Below are 20525 nucleotides of genomic sequence, written 5' to 3'. Positions count from 1 at the left end.
ACGCGAATTAGAATAAGGTTTAATTTATTTAAGTAATACATTATAATAATAAATACACGACTACAGCTCGCATAACTGCATCACAAGCTGCGGTTTCTTTGCCAGTTTAGCTTAGCACCCTCAGAGGAATGGATTAGTTTCAGCGCTACCAAAATGCATTCAGATGGTAGGAACCGGCATTAAACTGTTATATTACCTGTTTCCATTTCAGGTGAGTGACAGTTATTTATATCCAATGGATAAAGAACCTTGTTTAGTGTATATGTTTGTTACAGTTATGGAGGCCCCCATTCCTGCCTTAGGCCCGATTGCCTGCTCTGCCTATAGCTAGCACCGGGCTTGGATTAGCCACAATACTAAAGAACTAAAGCTCTGCTGCATCGCTAGTCCAGTGGAAGCGCTATCAACAGGGAGTCTAACAGCATTTTGGGTAATGTATAAAACTGTTAAGCAAAATGAAAATATGTTTGTGAGGATTTTATTTGAAAAAGAAAAAAAAATCTGATTCATTTGATGATTTAGTGATGTGATTGGCATGGTTCTATTTGTAAAAGCCTTTTTTGTAGCTGTTAAGCTCAGTGCTGGGAGGTCATCGTGTTCCACAAATGCCTCGATGAATCAAAGCCATGGAATTAAATGCCTTGTCATTTATGCCTCGACTGTACACCTCCGAACACGAGCTCATGAAGTAAACGGTCGGTGGTGTGGGTGACAGTCGGCAGCAGTGATGATGTTGTGTGTGGGTGTGGAGGTACAGGACACAGCTGTGAGTCTGGCAGGCATTCAGACAGAGGAAGCATTTTGACACCTTTAGCTTTGTCACCCCATAGAATGATGGGTCTGTCTGGGGATTTCACTTTCCATCTCACGCTTTTTAAGTGGTTATCCAACTCATCAAACACAGACACAGACACACACACACACACACACACACACATTTTAGCACTTTGTTTGGATCAAGGATAACAGGATCCAGCTCATTACAAAACAATTTAATGCATAGAAAATAAGCAATTATCTTTTAAAGCAGGCATTTATCATTCATTTGCCAGAATGCATTCGAAAACCGAGCCTGTGTTTTTTTTGTTTTTTTTTTAAAACTGGCTTTGATTCAGTATCAAAGGGTGTATTTTTTAGTACCTGCTCAAAATTAGTAGCAATTTCTATTAGTCATATTTTAGAGTAAAAGTACCGTTCATTTTATATAATTCAGTTATGGCAGGAATTTACCTCAGACAGTGACAGGATCATGTACCACATCATGTAACACCCCCCCAATGTAAGAGTCAAAAAAGATTAATAGAAGTCTGAGTTTGTCAATACTTTGTGTATCCTAGTTATGATTTTGTAAAGTCTCTGCTAATTTGACTTAATAGAACAGTGTTATATCCAGCAAATCGGTATTTTACGATAGAAATGTACTTAATTATAATGCAATGCTAAATCACCATGTTTCAACATAGGTATGAAGCATGTTGATGAGCACAACCTAATTTCCCCTCAGAAATAACAGTGAAGTTCAGCTCAAAAACATTTGCAATTAGACCAGAGTATCATTTCCCTCAGGCTTTTAGAATCCTTTAATTGTCTATCCTATTTTAGGAGTGGCTTCCATCTAGTTACTTTACTATAAAAGCCAGACTGATGGAGCATTTCTGTGGTCGTTCTTCCATCTCTGCTTCTAACGCTTTGTCAGAGTGGCCATTGGGCTCTTGTTCACCTTCCACACTTTCCAGCCCAGTTTGACTAAACAACAAACTGTAGGACGTATCATGCTGATTGTAAACTTCTTTATTGTACAATAATGGAGCCAGAAGGTTCTCCTGAGAACATCTACTGAAATGGTTGAATAGCCTTGCACAGATCTATGTTTATACCTAATTTGCTCGTGGACGTTAAGACTTAATGTCTTGAGGTTTTTTTATGCACTATGAGCTGTAAGATATTGTTCACACAGCTGTATTCCTCTTTAAATCATGTTCAGTCAATTGTATAAGCGACAGGGGGTCATGTTTTAGAGACACGTTGACACGTTTTAGAGACATTGCAAGATAATGAAAGCAAACAGGTTGCACCTGAGCTCAATTTGGGATAAGCCGAGGGTTTAAATGTAAGCCAAATGAACGTAAGGCCATGTGCAAAATGCAAAGGGGCTCAAATGTTTAGTAAATGTGTAGTTCTTCAATGGTCATCCACTTCTATTTATTTAAACCTATTTATATAAAGCAAAACTTTGACAATCCGTCTGACAAAACTTTCCAGGAAAAAAAAAATGCCTACTTATATAGATACTCCAGTGTCATTGTTGAACCCGGCTTCGCATCTATAAATTCACCGTAAATTCAACACTCTCAGTGTTTTGAGCACAAATGCGATTTGTTCGGGCCAAAGTGGGTTTTAAAGGACTGTGTCGACTCTAATGGCTACCAGAGCAAAATGTGGTTTTCGTTTGCTGTCAAGTAAATTTTTGTTGTTGTTACTCAGTGTGCAGAAAAACAGAACACATTAGGCAAGCGTTTGGCTCAGCAAAAAAAAAAAAAGCAAAAACAAACAAAATAACAGACTTTGCATGAAACAGACAGCTTGCTTTAAACACATTATGATTGTTTCAGTAAATTTTAAGCAAAATAGATTTTTTTATATTATTTATATCTTATTCATATTCATACAAATGACAGTTATTAATAAAGACAATCATTCGCCAGACAGAGAGCAGATGGCAAGTATAGAAGTTTAATCTGATTGTACCATCTGCTGTGTGATTTTGTTGAAGCACATATTGACGTGTTGGGGTTTCAGGATGTTTTACTGAGACTCAGACTTCCTAGAGGATAAAACCGAGACCCTGGTGTGAAGGGATTGAGCGTTTTGGTGCTGTTTTGCAGGGCTGGATTTCCATGAAGACCTGCACCGGATTGGGGCAAAGGAGGGCCTGAAAGGGAGAAAACTGCAAAAGGCTATGGAGAGCTATGCCTGGAACATTACCGTTCTCAAGGTGAGTGAGCTGCTCAAATATCAGAGTCCAAATGGATGTACGCATGTGCCTGTAATGTACATGTAATTCCTGCATTGTGTGTGTGGAAATCAGTATGCAAGAAACAAGCAGTTAACATGTGCATATAGAGGTTTTGGACATGAAAAGAATTCGTTAGAGTCTAAGACTCTGTATTAACCACAGATTCGTAGATTTCTCCCACTTTCTGCAACCGTAGGAATGAATAAACAGCAGTGCTTCAGGGCAGTGAAGCCCTCCCTATTTTCATGACTAATGCTGCAGTAATTAATTGTTACTGTTTGCTTACTACATGAAGGTTTATTTGGGGTCCTGGAAGCACGCAAAGTGCTGAAGTGCGACTGTAGTTTATACACAGACTATAAATGCTGTTTTATTTTTGCTCAGTAATTTGGTCATTCAGCAAATTTATATTTTTCAGTGATGTGAGTCGAGTTATTGAAGCGAGTGAGGATGTTCGAGTGTGTGGAGTAAATTCAGTACGCGAGTACGGTTATTAAACTATGTTGCTGAAGTGAGATTAGGAGTGTTTCAGGGAAGAGCTAAGTTGTGTAAGTTAATGAAGTTATATTAATGAAGTTAATGAAGTAAAGCATATTAGTGAGGAATAAAATAGAAATGAGCGAATGTAGAGTACGATGGCGAGAGCGATACGACAAAATTGTAAAAATGTAAAAGATTTCGCAAAAGGCAGCAGCGTACGATGTACGATACGTTGGACGCGCAGCTGGGAAAAGCGTATCTCTCACCCTGTGAGATGCCCCATTCTCGCTAGCGGTCGACGGAGTAAAGTCTCACTGTGTATATTTTTCTGTTTCAAACGGTTTCAAGCAGCAATTTTAGTGATAAAAGCATGTCTTCCAAGCGCCAAGTATGTCTCCTGCTGGTAGTGAAAAAATCAAGAGGAAAGCCATCAGTTTAGAGCAGAAAATGAACATTATAAATCAGGCTGTCACAGTCATAGTACCATTTTCGACTTATGATATTTTTTACTTACGATGGGGTCGTCGTAACGTATCCTCATAGTAAGTAGAGGACTACCTGTATATTTCACAATAATTTCAATGTAAGTTAATATTATAGCATGTGCAATATCATATTATGTGCAATATGTTTTTTTGTGCAATAAGATTTTTTGTACTTTTGAATACATTTTGCAGAGATGAATACATAAATAAGATATTCTACTCAAAGAAAAGTACAGTTAATTAATTACAATTTTACTTGTGTAAGTTACTGGTCTAAATATCTACTCAAGTAAAAGTAAAAATTAAATCATTTAAAATGTATTTAGCTATATTTATGATGAGAAATCCCAAATGCAGATTCAGAATTCAGACAGTGAGCACTGAAGCACTGAAACGTTCATTTTGACGCATTTTCGCTTTCAGTTGCATCAGTGGCGTCTGTCTTTTCCGTCTCTATCTTTCCTTCTTGAAGGTTTAGTGCATTTCTTCTTCCGCCCATCAATCAATCAGTGAATCAATCTGGGGCTACATTTCTTTCTCCTTGCAATTATTTGTATTTATTTATTTTTGTTTACTTTTTTATTAACAGATATGATTTAAAATGTAGTTTAGTACAATGGTTCAAATAAATTAGACTTAAGCAATGGTAAAATTACAGAGTTTAAAAACTACTTTAAAAAGAAGTACAAAAAATGGATTACAGTAAAGCGAGTAAATGTAATTCATTGCCAGATAGTGCAGCGTTTCCACTGCACTAAACAGAGAACGTTTCCACTGCTTCAGAGTCAAGTGTCTGTGTATTTTACACCCCTGCTGCTACTATACATGAATATGATGCATCACAACACTATAGAGACCGAGGCGTTTTCTGAGAGTCACATAGAATATACATCAACATGGCAGAGGTAGAGCTGCATCTTCCTGGAGACAGAACAGGAAAAGAATGTCTGTTTTTTTATTTATTTTTTATTTTTTGTGTTGCACTACAAAGGTCTATTTGTGAAAGGGTCATGCATTAGAAGTCAGAGGACACTTAAGTACATTTATGATTTGTTGTCTGTCTGAACCAAAGAAATTGTGAACTACTAAATCTGTACCACATTGAATTGCATAGCATCCAATTGCATATTGCATTGTATTGCATTGAGTCGCTTTGTGTTGAATTAAATTGAAGTCGCATCGGTAGCTGCTTCATGTGAATCTTTTATGTATTGTATCGTTGGCTGTGAATTGAGATGCAAATCTGATCAACCTCAGTTATGGAGATGCACATCCCTAGTATTTATGTGAGGACTGTAACAGTAACAACAATTATAAAAGAGAACTTCACACACATACACAAACAAGTTGTCACAAGTTGTTTTCCAAAATTGTTGTTGTTATAGTCCTCAGGTTCTGGTTGCGGTTTCTTTGTTAGTTTGAGTTTCATTTGGTATTAATTATTTAAATTGCCACTGCTTAGTGCAGATTATCTGCACTTGCCTCCACTCCGACTTCATAACAGGAGAATTAGTGAGGTTTGAAAAATAGGTAACTTTTAATGTAGTATATTACTGAGGTTCTAGTATGTAAGGGAAGTCAGTATATAAGTGAAGTAGATGTTAGTAAGGAAATGATCAAAGTTATAGAGGAGAGGAGATGTGTTAGTGATGTGCTGGATTTATTGTGTACATTATGGAGTGTAACAGTGTGCTCAGTTATTTGATTGATGAGAATGATCATGTCTGGAGGTTCTTCACAGTTGGTATGTCTATTAGGATGTGTGCCATCGCTAGTGTAGCTGGAGGTCATGTGATGTACATGAGGTCAATGCGATGATTAGATATGGTTTACTGGAGCATAAATCAAGAGGTGAATGGCGTGATGGAGGTCACAGAGGAATAGCGGCGTGTGCATGAGGGTAATGGAGAGATTACACGTCTTCCATTTTCAATACAGTTTTTTAGCTACTTTTTAAGCATCAACCAAGACCATGTTATAAATGAGCCATTTCTTTTGCCAGTTACAGATAAGGAAAGTGTTAGAAGTGTGTTGGAGACAGGAGTTATGACAAGTTATGTCCTGTGCAGCACATGCATGTACAATCTCATGTTCATGTTGCTCAAATGAACATGTTCCATGTGTAAAATATGCATCACTGCACAGTATCAGAGCATGTCTTTGCGTGCATGCGCTGAAATATAGACAATGAGATGGAGGTTACAGATCGAGATACCGAGTGGGAATAGAGGCTATAATACAGTAGCATATGGAAGCATAAATGGATTTATATAGCAAGGTAGAGTGGAATGGGGTATGAGGCTTTTAAGATGAAGTATGGATGGAGGTTGTAGACAGAGCTGAAGTGTGTGTGGAGTGGGTTTGAGATTTATAGTCTAGTGGAGCATGCAGCACACTCAGTGGCACCATGTTGGAGTGTGGAGTGTTTCTGTCGAAAGAAAAATGGGCCTTGTGAATGCTGAACAAGTTGTACCTGTGCTGCATGGTGCCACATGAAGTGCTTTCCTCAAAGTAGCTACAGGAAAAAAAGGAAAGTTTTCAAGTATTTTTTTAATGTCAGCACTACTTACGAAACTTTGCTGATTCAGAATGCAAAAGAGCACACGGCAAGTTTGCGTACGTGTGTGTGTGTGTGTGTGTGTGTGTGTGTGTGTGTGTGTGTGTGTGTGTGTGTGGGCATGCTTTAGAGGTTATGTAGAAAATGCTGGGACTGATCTGAACACAAATCCACTCTCCCACTCACTTTTCATCCTGTCCTATCTATCTCTATCGCTTTATCTCTTTGCCCAATCGTCACTGCATCAAGGACGAGACAAAAAAAAAAATTAATCTATATTTTCTCTCTTGGATTTGATCCAGGAGGCCTGTGCTAAAGTCTGAAGCAGGCTGAGTTAAATATGTATGAAATCAGGTTCTTTCCAAGGTGTGGAGAAATGTTGCAAGTAGAACACAGTGTATTCACCTCAAAGATTGAGAAGGAAAGAGGTGAGGGAGAAATTGTAAAGTGGAGTGTGTGTGTGTGTGTGTGTGTGTGTGTGTGCAGTGATGCAAAAATAGGGTATGCAGTATATGCAGTGCATAGGGGCAACGCACATGGGGGGGCATTGCATGTAGTGTATTTATTCTTGTATTTACCCCTTTTTTTTGGAACTGGTGGGTACCAACCATGATCTTCCATACCCTCAGAAAATGTGCAGTTGCACCCCTATGTGTGATGTGTGTAGTATGTGTGTGTGTTTGATAACCTATATGTCTTATTTTTCAGTACTACCTTTTATTTAATTCTGCTTTATTACAATACCAGTCTCCTTCCTATTTAATACTCATACTGTCTATATTGTCTCACATTGTTTGTATTGTCTTGTGTAGTCTGTTTTTGTCTTGTCTTGTCTAGTCGAAGTGAATGTATAGTGATATTTATGTCTGTACTTTGAGAGTCACTAACAGCTGGCACCAAATTCCTTGTGTGTGTCAACACACTTGGCCAATAAATCTGATTGTGATTCTCGCATATGCAACAATACCAAGTAGTCAGTCACTTTCTAGGAATCGCTATATGTCCAGAGGTGGACGAAATACACAAAGCATGTACTTGAGTAAAAATAGAGACACAGTATATTTCTAAAAGAAATATTGTTGCTCTATGTGTAAAAGCATATCAGGCAACACAGTATAACCTTAGTGATATACAGTTATAATCCTTTTTCATTAAATGCATTAGCTTATACTATCCTCATAATGAGATGAGTGTTAGAGCTGCATACACACCTTTATCTTTTGCTCGTTCCACCCCTACTTCTTTCCTCTTTTTTTCTGAATTGGGCTCCTGAGGGTTTAGACCTGTTTTTTTCATCCATAATTTTAATTGGGATTCAGCGCTCCTTACTGACATGACGTCACTCCAGTTCTCATCAGTTCTCCCACTGAAAACCCTGATGGCTAACCAACCCAATCACCCAACCCCCGCCCAATACACGCCACTAGAATGTGACCTCTATCCACCTCACGTTTGCACATACACTAATGGGACACCTGAATTTTTCAGCCATATTTGGTCCTTTTCCTAAAAGGTTGCCACAAACACAATTGTATAGAATGTCTTTGGATGCAGTAGCATGACATTTTTCCTTCACTTGAACTAGGAGACCCAAACCTGTTCCAGCATGACAATACCCCTGTGCACTAAACCAGTTCCATGAAGATATGCTTTACATGATTTGGAGCAGAAGATCACCCGCTATAGAGTTCTGACCTCCATTTTGTCGAACACTTTTGGGATGAATTGGAACGCTAACTGCACCCCAGGCCTCCTCACCTAACCTACGTCGACTGGTCACCTTTAGCGGTCAAATCAGCTCACCGGACTGAATCGCCTGTGTCATCTAAACCGCCTTAGCCTAGCTGCTCGAACATTAGCTTGGTAGCGGATTTTTTTTTCCTTTAGGATAGTCTTAAAAATGGCAGAACCCGTTCATAGTCACCCATCATCCTGTTCTTCAGGTAGTTAGTGTTCCAGGTAGGTCTGTTGGTTATTTAGTAGCCCCGGTTAGTTAGCTGGTTAGCTCGGTTTGTGCTTAAGAGGCTTTCGGGGTGAAATTATGCTAGGAGTGTGGTCATGTTTGGTGTAAATTTGATGGGATTGGAGGAGGAGAGATTATGCTTCATGATTATGATTCAGGAGCCACACCTGACCTCTATTATTACTACTGCTACAGCAGTAACACTCCCTACAGCTCATCAGTACCTGACTTTCCTCACACCCTTATAGCTGAATGAGCACAAGTCTCCACAAGCTCACTCGAAAATCTAGTGGAACATCTTCCAAGAACAGTGGAGGTTATAAAAACATGAAATAGGGAATAAACGTGGAATGGGATATTCAAAAATCACATCCGAATGTACAAATGTATATGCTGTTTTTGCTTCTTAAGTCATGTCATTTAGTCATTAGGACACTGTAATGACACGTGGATCAAAATATTCAGAACCAGAGCATCTGAATGAGGTGGCGTCAATCTATATATAAGTGCATTCTTGCGCAGTTTGATTGTAGGTTTAACCCTTAATTCAACCTAAAACCTAAAAAATGCAGTGCAAGCCAAGGTTGTTTTTTTGTTTCGTATAGTCATGTGTGTATATATATATATATATATATATATATATATATATATATATATATATATATATATATATATATATATATATATATATATATATATTTTTTTTTTTTTTTTTTTTTTACTAACCTGATGAGAGACTATAGTAAGAGTGTTTTGAGTGTAACTACCTCCTGCCAATAGCACATCTGTTATTGCTTAATACATGCAATGTAAAACTAAATCAATTAGCAATTGACACACATTGATTTTATTCTGTTTTGGACACACCATATAGACAAATCAATGGGAAAAAAGTTGTATACATGTGTGCATGTGTGTTTCTGGTGTGTATCTGCGCTCCACCTCTCCACAATCCACAACATGTGCGTGTTTCGTAGCTGCATGCATAATTCATGTTTCAAAATATCATTTATTTATATCAGAAGCCACGCTTTATTTAGGTCAGAGAACCTGGCGCAGGAGCGGGAGTGTAAACGAGGTGTATGGTGTGTTAGAGTATCGATGGAGGTCACATAGAGAGCGTCTATGTAAAGGTCATAGAGGAAAGTGTGGTGTTTAAGGCCAAATTATGCCAGATTTCAGGGGAAGGTCATGCAAATAGGATAGATGTCAAGAATTATTTGGATGTATGTGCTATGTTACTTCTCTATATGAAAAGCTGCTTTCATTGCATTACAATGTTGAACTGTTCAACACATGGGCTTTAAAACATGAACGCAGCACTGCTGGTTTCTTGCAGCTGAGAGACGGTGGAATGAGTTTTCTAATCTCAGGTGAGATTAGTTGATTAGTTTTCTATGTCAGCAGCTCTGACAGTAGTTCAGAGTGCAAAACAAATTTTTATTCATGCATTCATTGTAATGTGCTCTTGTTACCATGGTAATGACTAACACAGGGAATTCTCTGATGGACACCTCATGTAAACGTATTGAAAAATGAAAAATGTATATTGCTGATGAATGTGGAGTGAAGTTGTTCTGTGAGGAGATCTTTATTTTGTACATTTATGGAAGGAGTCTCCAGTGTCAATGCTTTAAAATGGTTAATGCGTTTTCTGCTTTTTATTTTTATTTCTATTGATATTTTTTATCATTATAAGAGTTTTTCCCCCATCTGTGTGCATGTGGACACATCTAAGAGAAAGTAAGGGAAATAATATTTATAAATAATAAATTAACTCAATATTTATATCGAACTATATTGAACTATGAAACTATAAATGGATAAAAAAAAAATCGCATGTCGATAAAAAAAAAAAATGGTAATTTTCGAATTGCTGTGGCATATGAATAATAAAATCATCAGGTTGTGCTGATATGTGGAAGAAATTACGAAAGGATAATGTGACACCCAACTCAAGACCACCTTGATCAACTATAAAGTTGATTATTTCCCTCTAACAGCATGTGCCAAAGTGTTTTATTCGCCACTATCCATTTAACTATTGAACCACTTTACAAGTGACACTGATTTAAATATTTAGAAGAAATAACGAATTTCGGATTGCACCCAGTTCAGTAACCTAAATAATTTTGTAAATTTAATTTTGTAAATTTTGTAAATAAATAAGTCCCAAGAGCCAAAACGAAACGCTCATGTTCACAAACCCTGAATAACAACCACTGTGGGCTTCAAACCAAAAGTTTGGAAACACCTTGTTCATTATTGTTTTTAAGACACATGGATGTTCCTTTTGTTTCTATGCAACAAACTAGGTAAAAGGCAGTGGGCAGTAAATGACTGGAAGAAAGCTATGTGGATAGATCGCTCTAACAGAAGAAATTGAACAACAAAATGTCTCATACCCACAGTCAAGCATGGACTGAGAAGCTTAATGGTTTGAGAATGATTTGGGGAAGGGAAGGTTGGAGACTTATTCTGGGTAAAGTGAAAATTATGGCAAACATTCCATACTTCAACACCATGCAATTCAATTCAATTCATTTTTATTTGTATAGCGCTTTACAAAGCAGCTTTACACAGATAATGTGGTGATTAAACGTAAATATGTTCTTTGTAAGTATGTTTGTCCCTGATGAGCAACTGTGGCAAGGAAAAACTCCCCGAGATGGCATAAGGAAGAAACCTTGAGAGGAACCAGACTCAAGAGGGAACCCATCCTCATCTGGGTTGCACCAAATATCCATTTGAAGCAGATATACAATGTTGCGGGGTACAGTGATGATGATCAGAAGCAAACTGTATTCCTGAGTCAGTGTAGCAGATTGTTAACATTAACTACAGTCCAATCCATCCTCAAAGCACCCGTTCTACTCCGGAATTACATGGAATCACCCAAGGTGTTTCCACCCAATTCCGAGGTCTGTGACTGCTTGGAACCAATTTCACTGTACTACAAGACAATGACCTGAAGCGTACATCCAATCTCTGGGATTATCTCTATTTAGACAGCAAACAGTTGGCTGGAGTGTTATCCAAGTATGTTTAAAGCTGTTATTGATGCTAAAGGAGGATGTTTTAGTAGTTCAACATATGTATATTAATATCTTTGTTTGGTCAAAGTAAATCTTCTTACTGTTACATTGTGATAAAAATGATCAAAAACTAGGTGTTTGACAGGCACTGTGTTCTATACTAAGTCAACTCTTACTAGATATGTTTTTCAGATTTTTTATGCATTATGCATAGTGCTAAGATTTGTACTCACAAGTTTAAGACCAGCAGCCCAGAACCTATAAGTCAATGATGCTTAATTTGGGCCCGTGGGGGTACAAACATTTACTTCTTCCCTTTCAATTTTTCTCTGGTTATATTTTACTCGAGATCAGCTACCTCCGCGCTCCCTGGAGCCAGCCTTCCCCTTCTGGCTACAGATTAACTAAAACAGATTTTGAGTACAACTGGTGTCTGCTTACCTTATTTTATATAGCCGCCATCTGTAGCTTGTGTGGTGGATGGTCCCAGTACAGGTTTTGGGTTTCTGCTGACTGGCTAAGCTCTTGGCTGGCTCGCCAAAAAGATATGTAAAATATGTGGGTGATCTTTCATTTGCCCTGCCATGCCATATATAAGAAAAGGTTTTCAGAAAAATGCCTTTGACACAGATCATCTCCAATTGAACATAACATTTATGCCCAAATTGCAGTGATGCCCAAACTAGGCCCAAGGGGGTACAAACATTTACTTCTTCCCATCCAATTGTTCTCTGGTTATATTTAGGATTCTTTAACTCGAGGTCAGCTACCTCTACCCTCTCTGGGGTCAGCCTCCCTTTTCAGGCTACAGATGAACTAAAACAGACTTTGAGTGTAACAGGTGTCCCCTTACCTGATTTTATATAGGCACTGTGTGTGTAGCCTGTAGGGTGGATGGTCTCTGTTTAGGTTTGGGATTTCTGCTGACCTCCTAAGCTCTTGGCTGGCTCACCAAAAAAATGTATTCTAAAATGTGGCTGACCTTTAAATTTGGCTATATATGAGATATGGTTAAAAAAATGTATTGACACAGATCATCTCCAGTTTAAAATATTTTTTGTTTTATTTTTGAGCTGAAAATGTACATTTTAATTAAATGTAGAGAATATAACTGTATTTGACTTTTATTTATTGTGCACACACATATTTAAGCTCTCCAGTATGGCGATAGGTTCATAGGACTGTGGTGAGACCTGCGATGTTGTATGGTTTAGACACAGTGGCATTGAGTAAAAGACAGGAGGTGGAGCTGGAGGTAGCAGAGCTGAAGATGTTAAGGTTTTCATTTGGAGTGACGAGGATGGACAGGATTAGAAAAGAGTTTATTAGAGGGACAGCACATGTAGGACGTTTTGTGACAAGGTGAGGGAGGCGAGATTGAGATGGTTTGGACATGTGCAGAGGAGGGACATGAGTTATATTGGTAGAAGAATGCTGAGGATGAAGCCACCAGGTAGGAGAAAAAGAGAAAGGCCAAGGAGGAGGTTCATGGATGTGGTGAGGGAAGACATGCAGGTAGTTGGTGTGAAAGAGGCAGATGTAAAGGACAGGGTGGTATGGAGACGGATGATCCGCTGTGGCGACCCCTAATGGGAGCAGCCGAAAGAAGAAGTAGTATGGTGATAGGAATATTTTTCATTCGGCCCCTCAAGTTAGATTTTAAACCCTTTATACAAAAAAGATTAGGCACCTCTACTACAATCATCGAGTCACCACTGCCTTATCGAATTTTATATAAGATGCATTTGTGTTTAATTATATGTACAAACTCAGCAGTTTACTTAGTCGCCTGCTGCAGCACAAACATTTTCTAAGGCAGCAGTATGACCCCGAAGAAAACTTAAATGCCCTGTAGTTTACACACTTTTATCTGCAAGTATATCTTGCTTTTGTACTGCTTGTTTTTCTGTTTCACGCTCTGTTTTATGCCATGCTAAAGAGGAAGCTGCGGTTCTGCTTTTACGTTTGCTTCGTTATGTGAGTTATTAATAAAGCAGAGCCATTTAGATTACAGCAAACAGAAAATAGGCCATTATACAGGGTTATTCCAAAAGAATGAAGCGATATCATGACGCATTGCTTCAGTTCTCAAGCATCGTCATGGAATTTGTCGGTGACCATTTGAAAAAGGAGTTATCTAAGTTGATTGTATGTGTAATACTTGTGACTAGGCTGAGTTTTGTATCACTTTTCCTTAATAAAATATTGCGTAATGAAATCGGTTCATTCTTTTTAAATGTATATGCTTGTATGAGTTGAATGAATCTTTATTGTGCTTTTTCTTTTCTTCGTTCACACTTGTTTAATAAGACTTTCACAGTTTTTCCATACTTCGGAAAGAACCTGGTGTCATCTTTCATTTTCAGACTTTTACTATAGAGATAATAATGGAATATAGTTTGCATGTACATCAAGCACATGACCAGTAATTAAGTGGAAAGTGTACGAGTGGGTAAGACAGACATGTGATGGAAGTAAAAGCGTGGGCAGATAAAGCGTGAAAAAAATCAAAGGAGTTATGTGTGTGTATTTATTTATGTCTGTGCGTTAGGGTTGTAATATAATGCAGCAATCTGTATCTCTGTCTCTTTAGTGTGCCTTATATTCATATTTGTATCCGTATTTGTAATTTGGATTAAAAAATTCTAAATGGGTGTGAATTAACCTGAAACTATTCCACTCTGCCCCTGAAAAAACCCAGAGAAAGAAATGCCACAACTTTCAGAATTATGTGCATATTCTTGCTTTGACGGTTCCTCAACCAAAACATCTTTGCCCAGGCAGTAACTAAGGATGAAGGAATGAACACTGAATGGACATTACTAAACATTTCTTGGCCTCAAAAGTTTTATATCTGACTGCTTACTTGCCCTGTAACAACTAAAAGATATTGCTTGTCCATTCGGAATAATGTGTGTATATTCTAATACGTCACTGTGAGGACACTTCATGTAGCACAGGTACAAGTGTTTATCATTCATAAGCTGGTTTGTTGGTCCACAGAAGCACTTTGAAGCACTTTGCATTCCAACACTATTGCTCTGTTTGTTCCAGTCGTGATAACATCATCTGTGCTTATGACTGTGTGAATGGGGTGGGAAGGTTTGCAGGGATTGTTGAAGACAGTGTCTTAATGATAGAAGTCCAGCCTGCGTCTTTTCATTTCGCCAGCTGCGTGTCACACCTGCATGCATAATTCATCTCTTTTTAAAATATATGATTTATTTATAGCCGAAGACTTGCCTTATTTAGGTCAGAGCCTGGCCCATGCCCATAAAACCTCCACACAGCAGCAGCAGGAATACAGCCCCCTCATTGCGGGGTAATAATTAAGTTCTTACAAGGGTAAAGGAGCATGCCCTCTCCTCTTTCTCACTGTATTTGTTTCTTATCGTTCTCTTCTCTGCTTTTCACACCATCTCCTTCCACTCCTTTAAGCAACTCTACTACCTCCAATATCCTCTCCTCTTATCTCTGATCTTACTTTTCTTCCTCACATCACTTCTCTTTTCTTTCTCACCCATTTCTTCTATTCACTTCTCTTCAGTCTTTTCTGTTATCACCACATTTTTTGTTCTTTTTTATTTTTTTCCTCTCACATTTTCTCCTCAGAGATCTTTTTTTTTTTTTACTACTCTCCTCTCTAACTCGTTGACTAATTTCTCCTCACTGCTTTACCCTTACTCTTAACTGCCCTTTTCTTATCTTTTCTCCTCTCTTCTCACTCATTGAAAGCATATGAACATACAGACAAGACTAAAGTTAGTTTTGTCGTAGTCCGGAATTTAAGATGCTTTCTATAGATATGGTGAAAAGGGGCACAGTGTCCTCTATAAGGAGGATTTTGTGTGTGTGTGTGTGTGTGTGTGTGTGTGTGTGTGTGTGTGTGTGTGTGCGTGTGTGTGTGCGTGCGTGTGTGTGCATGGGTGTGCGTGTGTGTGTATATATATATATATATATGATCAGGCATCTCCATTCATTAATCCAAAGCCAAATGAAACATTCAAGGACAGATTTTATTGAGTCACTCACACACACACACGCACACACGCACGCACACACACACACACACCACTAGCACGAAATCACATTCAATCCAATTCCTCACATGTACATACACCTACCAAGTCACACACACACACACACACACACACACACACACACACACACACACACAGAGAAGCACACTCAGCATGTCTTTCCATGACTGTTTTGTCCTTGTACATCTCTTGGCATCTCTTCATCTTCTCTGTGATCCCCAGAAAGCACTGCAACTAGGATTTATGAAGGACTTGAAGGACGATTAAAACAGTTAGTGTTGCGGTCTAAACACAGATTTTTTTGTACTGCAGTGTCACCTGCAGGCAAAAGGCAGGTACTACATCTCGAGAATAATGAAATACGAAGATGACATTTCATAACTGGAATCGACAGTGGATGGTAGAATCTTTAATATGGCAATATTAGGACAAATGTTTCTGGACACCAGAGAATGAGATTCTCATTTGTGCTTTCTGAGAACCTCATTCTGCATTTTAAATCACCTTGCTGTTATAATGGAATTGAATGGACATTCAGTGTCACCCCTTTTTAAATCTGGTTCCTCTCAAGGTTTTTTCCTCATACTATCTCAGGAGTTTTTCCTTGCCACAATTGCAAGGGACAAACTTATAATTACAAGGAACAAACTTCCAAAACTGTTCAAACAAAATTCTTGTATCTCTGTAAAAGCTGTTTTGACAATGTCCATTGTTTAAAGCGCTATACAAACAACAATGAAATGCATTGAACTTTTCAAGAAAGATGTTCCACTAGATTTGTGTGGAGATTTGTGCTCATTCAGCCACAATGCATTACAACCCATCGCAAAGGTGTTCAGTAGGGTACAGGTCAGAGCTATATATCTATCCACTCAAGATCTTCCACTCCAACTCATGTAAAGCATATCTTTATGGAGCTGGATTTTTTTTTACAGGGGCATTGTCATTCTGGAGAACATCTGGATCTCTTAGTTCAAGTGAAGGGAAATATTCATTACTGCATCCAAAGACATCATATATAGTTGTGTGCCTTCAACTCGGTAACAGTTTGGGGAAGAACCACATACAGCAGGAAAAGTCAGGTGTCCCAGTCATATTGTTCAAATGTGCTGGAAAAGTCCCAATACGTTAGTCCATATAGTTTAATGTATGTAATGTATAATATATATATATATATATATTATATATACACTGATTATAGAGTGTGTGTGTGTGTGTGTGTGTGTGTGTGTGTGTGTGTGTGTGTCCGTCATGTATGATATTCCTGTAGGACCTCAAAGCAACACCAACAATGGGATCAGGGGCCAATGTAATTCATGGGGTTTCAGGGGCAATATCACACAACCTCATCACTGATTATTTTCCCAGAATGGTACTAAAATCTATAAAAAACACTGACCTTGACACCTGTAAATATTAAAATGACTAAATATTTGTCCCTCTGTGTCTCAGGGCCAAGCGGACCTGTTGAAGCACGCCAAATCCGAGGCGATGGACACACTGAAGCAGATCCACTACGCCGCTCATTCTTGTGGCCTGGCCAAGAACGGAGCCTCCACATCACCGGCCTCGCCTTTGCTGCCTCCTTACCCTCGGGCCCCCGGAGCCCTACACACCATCCCTGAGACAGACTACCCCAACACAGACACAGATACCCTCCACTGATATATACCTACTGAGCAATAGACAGACAGAAAGACGAAGACAGAGAAAACAAGACAGAAAAGGTGACCTTGGAAAGACCTTGTCTTTGAGGGCACAGAAGTACACAGGAAAATGGCTGTAGAAGCAGTGGAAGAAAGCAGGTCTGTACAGACTGGTCTAGAGTTCTGTCTCTTCAGCTAGTTGCTAGACGAGTGGAAAGCCAAGAACCGAGGTAGCTCTGAGGTAATGACACGATGGAAATGTCTGCTTTATGTTACTGTTTCGACTTTGGTTGAATCTCGAATCTGAGCCTCTCGCACTGTAACCTAACGCTTAATCCTAATCCAGAATGAAACCTGAAATCTTGAATGCAAGTTCCCATCATTGGAAGTCTAGAAAGCGTACTAGCTGCAAATGCTAGGAATGTCCCATAAATTTTATAAGAGTAATAATACTTAAAAGAAGTAATAAATATAATAAAGAATGACATAAATCAAGGGCAGGCACACAGATGTTCCATTTCGTACATACACAAAGATAAACACATTCATATTTGATTTGATTTTCTGTTTATATTTTTGTCCTTCGGGCTTTTATCCAGGGTTTTCTTTCAGTGTGTGAGGGTGTGTTATCTGTGCGTCCTTCTGATCATAGTGTTTGAACTGGAATTGAACTTGAGACAGACTGAACTCAAAGTAAAAAAAAAAAAAAAAGATCTACAGCACAGACACTCAAACAAGCAAATAATTGACATTGTGAATGAATCCAGTCAATAATTTTAGAACAAATTAAAGGACACTTTACAGTCTAGCTCGGAACAATTCACGCTGTATGTGAACAAAGTGACTATTGTAATAACTACTGTAAGTATTGTGGGTAGGTATTAATATTACTATTGCAGTTGTTTTATAATTACAGTATGTCCTGCTGTACCCATAGTCAAGATGTCACTGGAATACAAATAGGCCAAAAGGTCAATGGCCAAATAGGGTGTTTTGGCATCTGCAGAATAACACCTTGTTTGATTTCTTTCATTAAGCCCATAATATATTATAAAAAGTGAAATGGCACCAAAACTAATTGTTTCTTGTCTTTTATTTGCACTCATCAATTCAGCTCTTACACAGTCAAGAATTTCTGATTAGCTAATTCATTTGTGTGTGTGTGTGTGTGTGTGTGTGTGTGTGTGTGTGTGTGTGTTATATATATATATATATATATATATATGGACAATAGTATTGGAACACTTTAATTTTTCAGCCGAATGTGGTTCTTTCCTAAACTGTTACCACATGGAGGCACACGATTGTATAGGATGTCTTTGGAAGCAGTAGTATGCTTTCACTCCTTGATTGGACTGGAAGATCTTGAATGGCCTGCTACAAAGCTCTGACCTCAACCCGATTGAGCACCTTTGTGATAAATCGGAACACTGACTGCACCCCAGGCCTCCTCACTTCACCTACATCACAACCTGACTTTACTAACACCCTTGTGGGTGAATGATCACTAATCTCCACAAGCTCACTCCAAAATCTAGGGGAACATCTTCCCTGGAGATTGGAGTTTATTATAACAGCAAATAGTGACTAAATGTGGATTGGGATGTTTAAAAATACATACGGCTCTTATGGTCAGGTGTCTGCAAACTTTTGGAGACATAATATATAGAACAAATCAGCAACTGGGTGGTGTAATACGATCTGATATAACATGGAGCTATTTCTACCACTCCAGAGTCGCTCATTTTCCTAACGCTGTGTGCAATGCAGCATTTTTTATTTCTTTTATACCACAACAATTTGCCAAATGAGATCATTTTTCATTCATTAAGAAACATGTTTTATCTGTATATAGTTGAATAATTAGGAACGCCCACTGTTGCCACTTATAGTATATATTAGCCATAAAGAGCCATAAACCAGTCTTTCCCACACTATGGTCCTTTTATTCTCTATTCTAAGATTCAAAAAGACAATAATACAGCTTGTCATTTTACAGACACCTCAAAGCCCTCGCTTTCTTCGTGATGCAGCTTTTCTGCAACATGCAATGCGCGAAAAGTGTCACAATCTCTGCACGAATACTGCAGGAGAGTGTAAAGTGTGCGAGTGCATGGTTTTTTCTTTTATTGTTGCCACCTTTTGTTACCTGTTAACACTTTGAAACACCTCCTAAACAGTCTTCGAACACTCGCCCATCTTTTTATGACTCAGGAAATTTGCAAAAACCGTTTCTGTGGTTAAGATCAAATATTCCTTTGAGTAATAAAACAAATTCAAAAACGAAATATATGGCTGTATTATAAAGCATCATGATTAAGAAAATATCTATTTGTAGAAAGTAGACTATGTGGAGGCTTCAATAAAAGATTTGAGGTGGAGTCTAGTTAATATACCAAATTGGAAGCTAAATATTGTTATATACAGTTAGTTCCAGACTGGAGATGCGCACCCATGACCCCGATGTAACTTATATCTAGAAATCTAGAATATCTAGAAAAGTCTAGACGTGTCCTAGCCTACCCAGGAGTCTTAAAAAATGGTCATCAGTATGGGGTAGTATACTGTAATTAAACTTACTCTAATTAATAAATTAAAAAATTATAGAACATAATTTATCAGAACAGCAATTTTTATAATTTTGCAAAACAAAAAGCAGTTTTAAGCATCATACTGTAAAGACTATACAGTATATATGAATGTGGCACTGGGGACATGAAAGAGTGCTGGTTCTCAAGTGAACAGAGGGACATATGCTGCTATGTTTGCCTGCCACACGAAATTTTTTATATTTTTACAATATCGTCAACTTAAGATTGAAAAAATCATAAATTGAACCAGCGGAACTCTGGGAGACTCTGCATCTGTATAATAAGGATTGGAAATATCTATACATCTCCATTATCAGATTCTATCAAAGCATATCTTGATTATTTAAAAAAATATAAAGATATAATCTTCAAGTGAAGATTATATTTGTAATGTGAAGACTTAATCCCACCAAAATAAATAGCGAAATTTTTTTTTACGAGCATTAGAATATGTTCACATCATCTACGTCCATGTACACGTTGATGCCTGTGAAAGCGCATGATTAGAATAAGGTGGTAACTCTCAATACAGCGATACATAACAGTCATTAACATGAGCAACTCTCTAACGCAGACAAAAGCACCCTGCCTCCCTGCATCCTCATTACCCTTTAGCTTCTTCAGCTGTGTGATGACTCCTCTCTTCTTTCATTTCGCCCCTGTTAGTGCTAATCACAGACTCAATGGCATGTGTTAACAAAGCACACAAAAT

The 20525-nt window shown here is 38.2% G+C and overlaps 1 protein-coding gene across 1 annotated transcript in view; it reads left to right on the top strand.

The window, feature by feature from the left end:
* Positions 1-18296, top strand: part of plcl5 (phospholipase C like 5) — an 83902-nt gene extending 65606 nt beyond the window's left edge. The window contains exons 5-6 of the mRNA XM_046866035.1: positions 2886-2995; positions 17029-18296. Of these exons, the coding sequence (XP_046721991.1) occupies positions 2886-2995; positions 17029-17241 (323 nt within the window). The 3' untranslated portion in view covers positions 17242-18296. The remainder of the gene's footprint in view (positions 1-2885; positions 2996-17028) is intronic.
* Positions 18297-20525: the final 2229 nt, after the last annotated feature.

The sequence above is a fragment of the Silurus meridionalis genome, chromosome 14 (genome assembly GCF_014805685.1).
Source record: "Silurus meridionalis isolate SWU-2019-XX chromosome 14, ASM1480568v1, whole genome shotgun sequence".
Lineage (NCBI taxonomy): Eukaryota > Metazoa > Chordata > Actinopteri > Siluriformes > Siluridae > Silurus > Silurus meridionalis.
Note: the sequence above shows the minus strand (reverse complement) of the source record. Positions and strands in the feature narration are given on the sequence as shown.